The following is a 12723-nucleotide window of genomic DNA, read 5'->3' on the forward strand; positions in this document are numbered from 1 at the left end:
TTAGGCTCTCTATTGCCAAGTGGAAGTCTGTTAGCTATGGAAGCACTGTCCCCTGAGGGCTGGAATCTCTTTGTGCAATAGCCATCAGCTGTATTGAGTTAGAGCCTTCCTGAGCCGTGTGGCAAACTTAAGGATACATGAATGTATTTATTAAGAGGAAATTAAAGGTTATGCTCAGTGCTTGCTATTGCTAGAGGAAGTTGTGCCTTCAAGGTAGATAATGATGCCCTGTGGAGAATATTTGTCTCGACCGTGTTTTCATCTCTACTTGCTATCACTTTTGACTAGACAAAAGTGGCATTATCACTACATCTGCTGCCTTAAAAGTTATTAAACTTTGTTATCTGGAGATTGTTTGTGTCATACAGGCAAATGTGAGAAACTTGGGGGATTTTCTAATTAATTTGCCCTTTTCTTGTTCTTCCTTTTAAGGAAGTAAAAGAAGTTTAACTGGCATGGATGGTAGAGTTGTTACAATTTAGGACTTCTAGGAGCTCAACTACCATGCAGAGAAAGAGATATTTATGCTATTGATGACCTAGGATCAAAACCAAAGAAGGTGACATCCCACCTCACATTTGAGAAGCATGGATGTCTCTACATGGGAGGTGATAGAGATTGAACCACTTAACAGGTTATCGTAAGGGCTAGTACATAGGATGCTGTAAAAATATGAAGAGCAATGGAAAGTGTAAGTCTGTTCAAGATGCTTGGAGTTAGCAGGCAGGGATATTTGCTCTTCATTTCTCTGTCTCCCTGTTTAGGAAAACTCGCCGGTATCAGCATAAGTTTTTATACAGCTCCCATTAGTGTACTTCTTATGAGGAAACCCATTTTTAATTTGCTGCAGAGCTTAGATGTTAAATGAGAAACCCATGCAAACTGAAAACTCAGAATGAAATTATTCCGCAGATACTTTATTCTTTAAGCTTTTCCTCTGTGATAAATGAAGCAGAGGTGCCAGGAAAAACCCAGTACTTGCATGAGAGCAGAATTAGAAGGTTTTGTATTTTCAGAGCATGGGCTGTGGCTGTTCCTTTTGCATGGCTGGGGCTTCAACCCAGCGCTGCAGTGATGTGTGTGGATGGAAACCTTGCTATAAAGGTCTTGCTGACTGTGGAGTCAGAGCTTAAAATAGACTGATATTCTAGTATTTTACTAGAAAATTGGAGTATTTTGGAGGGCTTTTTTAGCATCAGGCAAAGAAATTGAGCGAATGAGGTATCGTTTATATTTTAGCTGTCTTTTTAGGACTCTGACTCAAGTTTTTATGATTCATATGAGGATGATTTAAGTAGTACCCAACCTTTCTGTGCTGCTAAATGCTCTTCCCATCCACAGGCAGCGTATCGGGTAGTGCGTCTTCTTGGCCTCCGCAGTTCATGACCCAGCATGTTAGCTTAAACTGCCATTGATTTTGGTTTACGCTCGTGCTCTGGGCTTTGAGCTCTGGTGGCTGTGCTGTCACACCACCTGGTTTGCCGTATTCATGCTGCTGGAACCTTGAGCAGGAGGTGGGCACGTGCCTAACGTGGGCGACCTTATCGCAGTGAGCTGTGACAGCTGGCAGGGCTTGTGGCTCGGATCTTCCAGTGATGGAGAAGAGTTGTTTCCCCCAGGGGAGGCACACAAACCTTGCACTGAAGTAGGAAAGCTTGTACCTGTAATCTCTTATTTGCCTGATGATAGCGGTCAGTCATATTTTAATCCATATTAGAACCGGAGGTCTCCTTGGCTTTCCCTGCTGTGAGAAAAAAATAAGGCGTGGAAAGACAATTTCATACTTATTTTCTGCATCAATAAAAACAAACAGAAAAACCCCCAAAGACCCCAAATTTTCCAAATCTTTGAATTTTCTTTTTCAATTTCAAACTGTACTTTACATGTTGGTCATATCTTTTTTTCTTTTTCCTCTTTTGCAGGAGGGGGTAGAAAGCTGAAGGGAATAACTTCCTCAAAACTGGTAAGTACTTCCTGCCTGAGCTGGGATGGTTTACCTAAAAATAGCTGATACGAAGAGCTGGCATCCATTCCTGGAAAAGTTTGATGCTTACTGAAACTGAAATCCTATCTGTTCTTATATTCAGAAATTAAATCTTAAAAAGTAAATGTTACTGATGGAAGCCTCAGTCCTATAAATAAATTCACTGCGGGGCTGAGATTTGGACCTGAGAGTCTGTAAGTACAATAGACATTTAACTTGAGCTATCAAAAAATACTTTTTTTATGTGTAACGTGAAAAATAAATTTATCTGAAGGGATTTTGAGTGCAGGAAGACTTTTGCTTTAAATCCTAAATTATATAGTGTCCCTCCATACGCAGAGCAGTAATTAATAGCTTTTGTGCGTATCTGGTATTTTTACGTGTGCATATGTGCATATAAGTCACATAAACTGTCTTCATTGTGCTTTCCAAAATAGCTGTAGTTTAAATATCTTGATGATATTCTAGGGTTTTTGCAGCGGATTGTATTTTTTTTTAATTGAGATAATAATAGAGAAGCACTAATACACTTACATGACTCAGATTCATTCAGTTTCTGAATGTTTTTGTATCAACATGCAACCTCCAAGCTGCTTTAACCGAGGTGAATTGTGGCACTTTATCTGTATGAAATTGAGGCGATCGCATCAGAAATACGGGATTATTTATGACAAATTTGTGCCAACAAGAAGCTGACTGGAGGACTGCTGTCTCCAAAGTTGAAATTAATCCAAGGAGTGTCAAATTTATGTCTTGCTGTCAGTGTTCTTCCTGGTTGCGGCTTGAAAGTGTGTCTGGATGTGTAAGAGATGCAAGTACTCCTCAGTCCTCTGTTTTCCCTTTGGAAGTCCCTGTTTCTAGCACTAACGAGGCATTTGCATGTTTTAGAAATGAACGGGATGAAGGCTGTTTGCAGACCAACCAGTCCATGCAATTTCAATCACCGGCAAGAATTTTTAATTAAAATAATAATTTTGCCATCAGAAGAGTAAAGTGGAAAATGGAATACATTTTATGATTAATCCAGGGATAATTTTATACATTCTGGAAAGTGATATTATATGTAGTTCGTAATAGCTCATGACCAGCGGCATTACATCTCCCCTGGAAGCTGAGTCTGAAGGAATAAAAGCTCGAGGATGTTGAGGATTTTTGCACTTAGAAATGTGTGACCGCTTGTCTACGTAGTTCTGCACCTGCTTTTGAAAGACATGCGGGTAGTATAGTAGTAAGCCAGCTGCCCTCTCGATGTTATTCTACATAAAACAGAAAAAAAAGCAATCTAGGATTTGCCAGATATAAAGAATGATCACTTTTTTTTTTTTTTTTAATTAACCCTGACAAAGTGTTTAGGTTCTTCAGGGGAATTTCAGCCAGGGATAACTTGGTTGTTAGAGGAAGGCTACAAGTGTGTGTTCTAGAGTGCTTTATACAACCACATACACTTCATTTTTATAAATTGGCAACCTGACCAAATTTTAAAAAAGATCATCTTATGTCTTATTTAAAGTGTTCTCCACACTCCCTCCCACCTGCAATGGTTTGGATGCTCAGGATGCTTCAGAACCTCCTAATAAATTCTTCATTACCCCTTGCCTGTTTCCTCGTATTTAAAGTGATGGTGATGTGTGCTTCAGCTTGGATGCCATGCCAAATATGTGATATCTTGTCTGTGATTTAACACAGTTCCAGTACTTGCCAATCCTGGGCCTCTTTTACAAAGGAGGACAGTGGTGCTGCTTGTGACAACTGCAGCAGCTGGCAGAGAAGGTGATGGCACAAGACCATTCCTTACTGTGCAGCCTTTGCTGATGGAGCACTGTTAGTTTCTCCTCCTTCCATATGGAGCACCTGGTTTTTGAAGAGAGAAGGTTGTTTCCTATGCTTAATATGTCCTTCAGTGCAACCTTGCCTGCAGAAGGGAACTGGAAGTAAATGATGCAGCAGAACGAGTTGCTCTGAGGCTGTGATGAGAGCACTGGTGGAGGGGAATCATAAAATGGTTTGGGTTGGAAGGGACCTTAGAGATCATGTAGTTCCAACCCACTGCTATGGGCAAGGACACCTCCCACTAGACCAGGTTGCTCAAAGCCCCATCCAGCCTGGTCTTGAACGCCTCCAGGGAGGGGATGTCCACAACTTCTCTGGGAAGTAGGCAGAGAGCCAAGAGTTTTTTTAAAAATAACAACAAAAACTTTAATTAGAAAAAAAGAGTCATGTGTCTGTTTTCTCTCTTGCCTTTTTTTTTTTTTAGAGGCTTCAATCATATTTATTGGAATTCCACAGAACTTTTTTGTAGTGTAATTTTGTACACTATTTCCAGTGTTTATATTTCCAGTTTATATACATTTAAAAATTTTTGGGGATGAGGAATCTTAAAATCTGTTAACTGTAAACATTAAAATAAAAGAAAAATCTGAAATTGTAACAAAAAAATGGGGATGGAGCCAGTCAACAATGGACGTTTTACTGGCATTGCTTTGGTTTTTGATTGCTTGTTCCTCAGTACTGCAGTGAATTATACCTATTCCTGGCTTCCACTGTGTAAACATGAATAGGCTGAACAGCCTTCTGCTTCTGCAAAGCACTGCTGCTTTTTACTCAAACTTCTGAAAAATTAGTTGTGAAAAATCTTTCCAGCTGCTCAAGGTGTCTATGAAATGAAGTTGCATTATTGTTTACGAATTAATGGTAGTTGCTCAGGCTTTGTGTGTGGTGTGGAGAAAGCACCACGTAATTTTAGTACTGGGCTATACAAGTCTGTGTTAAAATAATGTACATTTCTGATGTTCTCTGAGGTGACTTTTTCCTCTGTTTTGCATTTTGCTTTAAAGTTAGCATGTAGCTGTAGAATGATACTCGCTGTTTATCACCAGTGCTATCTTGTGCATGGGAGACACACTGAGAGAGACTTTGTTCATGCCTGCCTGGATCTTTACCTCAAAATGGAATTTCCAGGGCTTATGAAATACTTTTTGCCTCAGCAGTGGGCTCCGGTTTTCATTAGTCACTCTCCCACGTGGTTTTCTGAAGCATGGCTTCTTTTGAAACTGCAGTGATGGGGATTTAATGCACGCTGTAGTTCATGCCTGTGACTGGAGGTACTAATCCAGGATTCTGTTTTCTCATTAAGGTTTGTGGTAATAGAACAGGGAACTATATGTAGTTTGCATGTGTCCCTTGGTACAAATTACAATTTTACGGAGAGTGATGCTGCAAAGGAAGCTGTTCTAGCTCTTCTGGGCCGCATGTGGGAGAGACCCTTGCAGAAGGTCATTCCAAGTGTTGTCTAGAAAGTCTGATCAGGCCTTTGTTAGTTAAATAAGTAAATTTAAGGTGCCAGCAAATGGTGTGGAAAAAGGATGAGTTGGTATGCAATGCTTTTATAAAACCCTTGATAGTCTTCTCCCTTAGTAGTGCGATGCTGTTTGCAAAGAGAAACAAGGCTGGCTTAAAAGCCAACCAAACAGGAAAAAACCTCCGACTTTATTTTCAGGAACTCGGACTCTCCCAACACTTTGGTATTCTGTGTGCATGGGCAACATCAAAAGAAAATTCTTAACTTGAAGAATTACTCTCCTTTCGTGGTCTAAGTGTCTAATCTAAGTTGTCAGTAGACTTCTGACAGTTTGAAGTCCCGTTATGAAGATCTGAGTTGACAATACCTGTGTGATAATTGCGAGCAGTTTTCCAAAGATAAAACTTTAGAACTGCTTTAACACTCCAACGGTTCTTTCATGTGTGATGTCTGAATGGAAAGATTGCTATGTAATATTTTCTGATGCATTTCATGTGTATGTATATAAATACATCTCAGTACTGGTATTTTTAGTCCAGTTTTTATACAAGTTCCATTGTGTTTTGAGCACGTTGGATAAAGATGGGAATCTTGATCCTGCTTCAGAATCTGATACTTTGAATGTATTTTGGACAAAAATCTCTTGTCCAGCTTTAGAGGCTTTTAGAAATACTGATTATATCATTCTTCCATCTCAGAGGGTGGGGGGATTTGTTTTTTTGATATACAAATAAAGATGGGAAATTCATACTTACTGGAATTCTACCTAGAAACAGCAGAGGATTTAATACTTAATGTTTTTCAATACATTGTGTTTTCTATCTTCTGTTCCTTCAAAATAGAAGGTGACTAACTCAGCAAAAACTTTAGGCACTGCCTTATTAATATGTTATGTTGTTGTGTCAAATAGCATGCAGACCATCCCATCTAAACAGCTCTGAAGTATCGTGGAAGTATGTTAATGCTGTACATACTGTTTAACAATTTATTGTCATTTGGGTTGCAAATTTATTGTCTCAAGAATATTTTCTTGTCTATGCAGATCTTTATTTACTTTTTTAAAACATTCTTAGTAGTTTTCTAACTTAATATGCAACTGCAGTGAAATATTGAAAGGAAATAGTTGCCTGCAAACTAAGATAAAGGAAAAGAATGTCAACTTCAGGGTATGTGAGAAGCAGTGCATTTGGCTAAACTACACCAAGGAAGGCATTCTATACAACTCTTAGTTAAATTTCTCGTGTTTGGAAGATTCCGTGTGTTTAGGGTAGGAAGCTGTAGTTTAATGTAGTTCACTGAATTCCTGTTTGTGTTTTTTTTTTCCTGTTTTTCAAGCTGACTTCTGTCTTTTACTAACTAAAGCATTTTTTTTTCTATAGCACTGGTGAAGAGAAGAAACCAGGAACTAAAGGCACTGGAATCAGCAAAGACATATCTAGAGAAAGTGGAGAAGGTAGAGAATGGAGCTGCAGACTCTACAGGAGGCTCTGAAAGTGGAAATTCAGGTTCACCAGGTATTTTGTATTCTTTCTTGCTTTATATTTTTAAGTAATAGCAACATCAGTATCTGTATACTGATACAACTAATGGCATTAATAGGTAATACCGTTACAACTATGATGGTAATTGTTTTGTTAGCTTGAAATTGTTTTAGGATTTCATAGTTTCTGTGTTTTTTTTTGACCCCACCACCTGTTGTTTTTAGCAAATGTAGAAAAAAATCTACATATCGGGCTGTGGGTGGGGATTTTTTTGGATATATTTTAGCAGTGATAAAAAACATTCAGAAAACTGTGTTCAGTAACTTCTGTCTGGAAGGATTTTCTGATATTCTAAAGCCAATTTCAATATTAAGTTGGAAATGGAAAATTATGGTGAAGGAACTTTTCAAGCAAATGTTAGAAGGCCTGAGCGTATTAAATAATTCAAAAGTTATCGAAGCAGGATCGTTATACCTATAAACCCAGGGTAGCTGCCATCTAGTAATATTAGATCTATTAGTGAGTCATTTTCTATGGACAGTGTTCCAAGTATTTCTCAAGTATTTCTTTCAGACCCGTGAAACTCACAGCTGTTACACAATGGCTAAAAGAAACTTATGGTTGTACAAATTTTGGAAAATATTTCCAAGTTAGCTAGAACACTTGTTTGGACAAGTCATCAGATGACTTGTTCAGTAATTGTTGCAATGATGAGCATAGTGCAAGAACTTGAGTGGGTGGATGAGTTAGTTAAATGAAGTTATGTCTGCTTTAACGAAGATAAAACTTTCAGCTGAGGAGAAAAATGCTCAAAAAAACTATAAGTTAACTTCCAGAACTAAAGACAAGTGTTCTGCTCTCCTCAAACTCCAAGGCCTTCAAAATTTCAAACACCCTTTTGTGGAGGTAATAGAATTCAGAAATTACCCATGGCACTGATTCAGGCATTAAAATAGTTAAGGTCAATAAGTAACTTTTTCTAAATGTTGTCTGCTGTATGGTGAGCAGGATGGTAGTCATACTTGTGTTTGTAAAACAGCATTTACCTCTTGTGTGTTATCTTTATTTCTCTATTTTCTTTTTTTGGAGAAGAGAAGGCTCCGGGGAGACCTCATTGCAGCTCCCAGTACTTGAAGGGAGTATATAAATTGGAGGGCGAATGGGTGTTTATGAGGGTGGATAGTGATAGGACAAGGGGAAATGGTTTTAAACTGGGACAGGGGAGGTTTAGGTTGGATATTAGGAAGACGTTTTTCACACAGAGAGTGGTGATACACTGGAACAGGTTGCCCGAGGAGGTTGTGGATGCCCCATCACTGGAGGCATTCAAGGCTAGGCTGGATGTGGCTCTGAGCAGCCCAGTCTAGTGGTTGACGACCCTGCACATAGTCGGGGGGTAGAAACTTGATGATCATTATAGTCCTTTTCAACCTAGGCCATTCTATGATTCTATGATGATTCTCTTTATTCCTAAACTAATGAAAAAAAAAAAAAAGACCACAAAATTTTAATAAGCTTTCATAACTGTTTGTAATAATAATGAAGAAAAGGAGTGAAGGTCAGAAAAAATTGAAGACTACTTTTTTAATGACATAAAGGATATTTTGATCTCACTTGCTTTTGCTGTGCCCAGCCCTCATGAAAAGTGAGGTCTGCACTTAAATCACCTTTAATTAAATGTTCTTTCAGTGGGTGAGACTGCAAGCCGTTATATCAGAAGATTGTTTACTTCTTAAAGACTGTGTAGACTCCAGTTACTAAGGCTAAACAAGCCTAAGCATTTACAATGGGAAATAACGCTTACAGCAGCATGTTGGGTGCTTCATAAACTCTTCTTGAACTATGTGCAAGTGGTTGCTGCTCTGCTGCTCAAATGGCCACCAACAGAAATGTAAACTCTCTTTTGGCACAAACAAAAAAAATCTCAAAATGAAATGTTTTAATGTATTGTATACATTTCAATTCTTTAATTTAAAAATACAATATATCCTTTCTTTTGGCAGTACTGCAGAAGTTCTGCACAGTAGTCTTGCTTGTCTTCTTTTACTTACCTAATTTTTTTCCAAGGACGCTTTAAAAGCTTGCCAAGACTGATGCAGTCACATTTTGTCCTCCTCTTGTACGTGGTGGACAGGTGTCTGTGATGGAGCTCAGCTCTTCACTGTGTGAACAAAGCCTCCCAGCTTTTTCTCCCTGATGCAGCATGTCACTTGTCACGACTGCTTACATAGCTGTAGAAAGTGATGCTTGGTATGACTGCATTTTTGTTTGTAGAATAGCTCCTTTTTTCCTGCCTATTCCAGTCTACCGTCAGAACTCTGAAGCTTTGATGCTCCCTATTTGACAGAGTGCATCTTAAACTATCATATTAGGTGTTTAGTTCTTTAGGAGAAGGTGCTTTTAGTTTCATTTTGATCTTTAAGGAAAGTCTGTCCAGGTCACTTACTATATCAGAGTACAACTTTAAGACGCCTTCCATGACCAGCTGTGTTACTTGTCCTGAGAAGAGACGCATCAACTCTAAGTAGTTCATTCTGCTACTGTGTTGACTTAATTAAGGTTATTTTGAAACAGTCTGCACTTCATAGTTTTGATCACAGGAGGTGTTAGAGGAGCTATATTTAGCTATTCTCATAGAAGGGATAGGCTTCGTGGATGGGTCTTCGAGCTGATGATTAGAAAGAAACTAAAGCATCCTTTCCCTTTTCATTTCTTAGCAAAAGGATTTGTGTGTTTTTAAAATACCTTAATTTTACCTTACGTTTTTCTTCTGATTGGATAATGCAGTATTACATGTTCCGAAAATATGTTGGAAACAGTTTACAGCCGCTAAGTGTAATGTCTTGATTGAGACTACAGTAACTTTGTATGTGTAAAAACTAACAGATTTGTTTGTCAAACAACTGAGGAAAACTGAGTTAAGCATGTAAGCACAAACCTAGTGTAGCACCTCAACTTCTCATAACACTGAATGATGAAACAATAATATTGAGTGTAGATAAATGCCAAAGTGATGCACCTTGGAAAAGCCATCCATCTTACGTCTGCAATAACAGACTGAATTAGCTATTAGCACTGAGCAGGCAGTTCTTGCAATACAGGGTACTTGAATGTTGTATGCCGTTCTAATACCTTTGTTTACAAGTGATGGAGAAGAATGAGAGAAGTACAGGGAACAGTGCTAAGAATGAGCAAAGCACTGGGATGATCAGGGCAGGGGGAGACTCTCAATCTGAAATATGAAAGGTGTGAATAGATGTGGTATGAAAATGAGTAGAGAAACAGTCAAGAATGGCTTTCCATAATTTCAGTTACCCTCATGCATGCATTAACAGGAAGCAGGTTCAAAAGAAGGTCCTTTTACATAAGAATATTCTAGTTTAACTTTGGAACATATTGTTACAGAATTTGGAGTATTTTCTTTAATTCAAAAAGTAATTAGAGCAGATTAATGGAAGAAAAGGTTACTAGCTGTTGAGCCTAAGATACTGTCTTTCACTGAAGCCATTCAAGTGTAAATTTCTGAAAGGTGGGAGATAACACTACGCTTGTGCAGTACTCCAACTGATGACCATGTTTGCTGCTGGCTAGTACTGAAAAGAAATTAGGGCAGGAAGACCTGTGGTCTAACCCAGACTTGTGTGTTATGCTTTTTCTGATTAATACCACATCTAGGATGTGAAATGGAATACACTTCAAAAAACTTCATTGGCCAACTCTGAGTTGTCTGAGTAATATTAATACAGGTGGAAATAAACATTTTTCTTGTTTGCTTTCTCTTCCTCACTCCTTTTCCTGGTACAGGCGAAGCAGTACAGATTTTGCTGTGTTCCTCTTTTACTTTCTAGGAACAATGTAATGTGATGAAATGTAGCTGTAACCAAGGAAGAGATTTGGGTTGGGATAGGGGTGAGGGTCGTTCATTGCCTATTCATTCTGGGCTCTAGATGTCTTCAGTGACAGCCTGATAACTTCCCTGCTTATTAACAGACAACATCCTCCTGCAGCTGCTTGAAGGAAGCAAAGGAGAAAGAATAGTGAATGGTAACCATCTATCCACTTTCCCTTGGATGCAGAGGGCATCTTTTCTGCAATGATATCAATCTCTGACTGAGGGAGAAAAGTGGCAAAGATACTTCTGAACATGGATCTTCCATGTGGTACCAGCCAAGCCAACACACAGGCAGTCCCTCAGTATTTGAAATGTTCTGTGTCTGAGTACACAAACAGCTTTTGTGTTTGCAGTGATTCTCTATGATTTGTGTTTCTTGAGACTGCAAGCAAAGGCAGCTGCAGTTCTAGAGAAGACAAGGCTGTAAGATTAGTTTCTTCAGCTGGCTTAAATTGTCCTACAAAGGCATCACTTATTCAAGAACTGTTTTGGAGGTGAAATGGTGACTTAGTGTGATAATTTTACTCTGTTAATAAGAATGGGTTTAGAAATCACATATTTTGGATTCCTTATGGATTAGGTCTAGCAATTGAATACTATAAAATGTGTGTTTTGGTGTGTTTCTTATAAAGATTCTCCAAAAATGTTGGTTTTGAACTGCTCAATGGGATCCTTCATAAGTCTTCATTTTATCGTTGCATCTCTTTCTTTCTAGAAACTGGTTGCCCAAATGAAGCAAGATCCGCAGGTAACTATCTATTTTGTATTGTTTTGTTTATCTTTAAGAATAGAGAGAATAGCAGTGCATGAAGCTTGAGAATTTTAGATATTTCATCATATTCTTCCATGTTAACACAATTTTTAGAAGAAAACTATTAAGAACAAATCTTTAGACAAATGATTGCATTGTTATTTTAAAATACACACCAACAAACAAAGGAGAATCCATCAACCCTTTTTGGAGTCTTTTATCTCATTCTTAGTATTTTAAATCATGGGATCATTGCAGGCAATAATGCAACTCAAGTGTTAGCTTTCTGGTTCTTCGGGAAACGTCTCTCTACCAAATCTGCAATTTCTAGATATAATTCAGACAAGAAAAACACTATTATACAAGCAGAAAGAGGATCCTCCTTCCAAGAAACTTTGTCCAAATGAAGAACACTGCTTAAGACTGCATTCAGATTGCCTGTCTTAATTATCCGGCTTCAGCACTGTAATATCTGAAGTGTGGCCACTTGGTCTTATGGTGTTTCAGAGCTACCAAAGCTGGGTAATTAGGCTCCTTGTGTAGGCAGCAAAAGCTGCCTCTTTCCCAGTGACTATGTAAAGAGGTTTATCCTGCACAGCAATTGAGCGCTCATGTTTGCTAAATGGGGAGTTACTTCAGGCTTGCGAGTAAGAGCTTCCGTCCCCATAGTAAAGTAGTACTGGAAAATCTACTAGGTAGAAGTTTGCTCCTCCTTTCTAGACAAGTCTTCTAGTTATTAGCCTACAGAGTAGCTGGCTTTCTGTTCATGTCTAGTGAGAGAGATGTCAGGGCTGCAAACAGCCATGCAAAGTTCATGGAATCATTAAGAGTAAATATGGTCACTGTTTCAGAGTTCTTAACATTCTGGGATAAAAATGTATAAAGTAGAATCTAGAGAAAGGGAGAATGGTTTTGTTTTGCTGAGGCTGTGTTTATATTAGACAAAGCTATCTACAAATAACTGAGTTAGGATTTTAATGCGTTTCAGAATTGTAGTTGAATATAAAAACAGGGAAGTTGTCTTGAGCATGAAGTTCCTGTAACAATATTAGTCTTAGGTTTTAGTGTTGTGTAGTACAGCAAGCCTGCATAATCTAGCGTAAAGAGTTTACAACAGAAATTAGGGAAAAAAATAAAATAAAATTGCAGGGAGGTTTGTTTCCTCGTCACACTTCTTCAGAGCTTCCCAGGCTTTAAACTGAGTGCATTATTGTTTGGGTTTTTTAAAATTCTTTTTAGTAGAAAAGAAACAGTACTGGTAAAAAATTGTTTTCTGACTGCATCTTTATAGTGGTGCTTATTGCTTTCAAATTTTAA

At 38.3% G+C, this 12723-nt stretch overlaps 1 protein-coding gene across 18 annotated transcripts in view; it reads left to right on the forward strand.

The window, feature by feature from the left end:
- The window catches only part of PHF21A (PHD finger protein 21A), a 146405-nt gene that overhangs the window by 48818 nt on the left and 84864 nt on the right, over positions 1–12723 (forward strand). For all 18 annotated transcript variants that reach the window (XM_046941698.1, XM_046941700.1, XM_046941697.1 and 15 more), the window contains 3 exons: positions 1923–1963; positions 6662–6796; positions 11371–11403. In XM_046941698.1, the coding sequence (XP_046797654.1) occupies positions 6743–6796; positions 11371–11403 (87 nt within the window). In that variant the 5' untranslated portion in view covers positions 1923–1963; positions 6662–6742. The remainder of the gene's footprint in view (positions 1–1922; positions 1964–6661; positions 6797–11370; positions 11404–12723) is intronic.

This window comes from Gallus gallus, chromosome 5 (assembly GCF_016699485.2).
Source record: "Gallus gallus isolate bGalGal1 chromosome 5, bGalGal1.mat.broiler.GRCg7b, whole genome shotgun sequence".
NCBI lineage: Eukaryota > Metazoa > Chordata > Aves > Galliformes > Phasianidae > Gallus > Gallus gallus.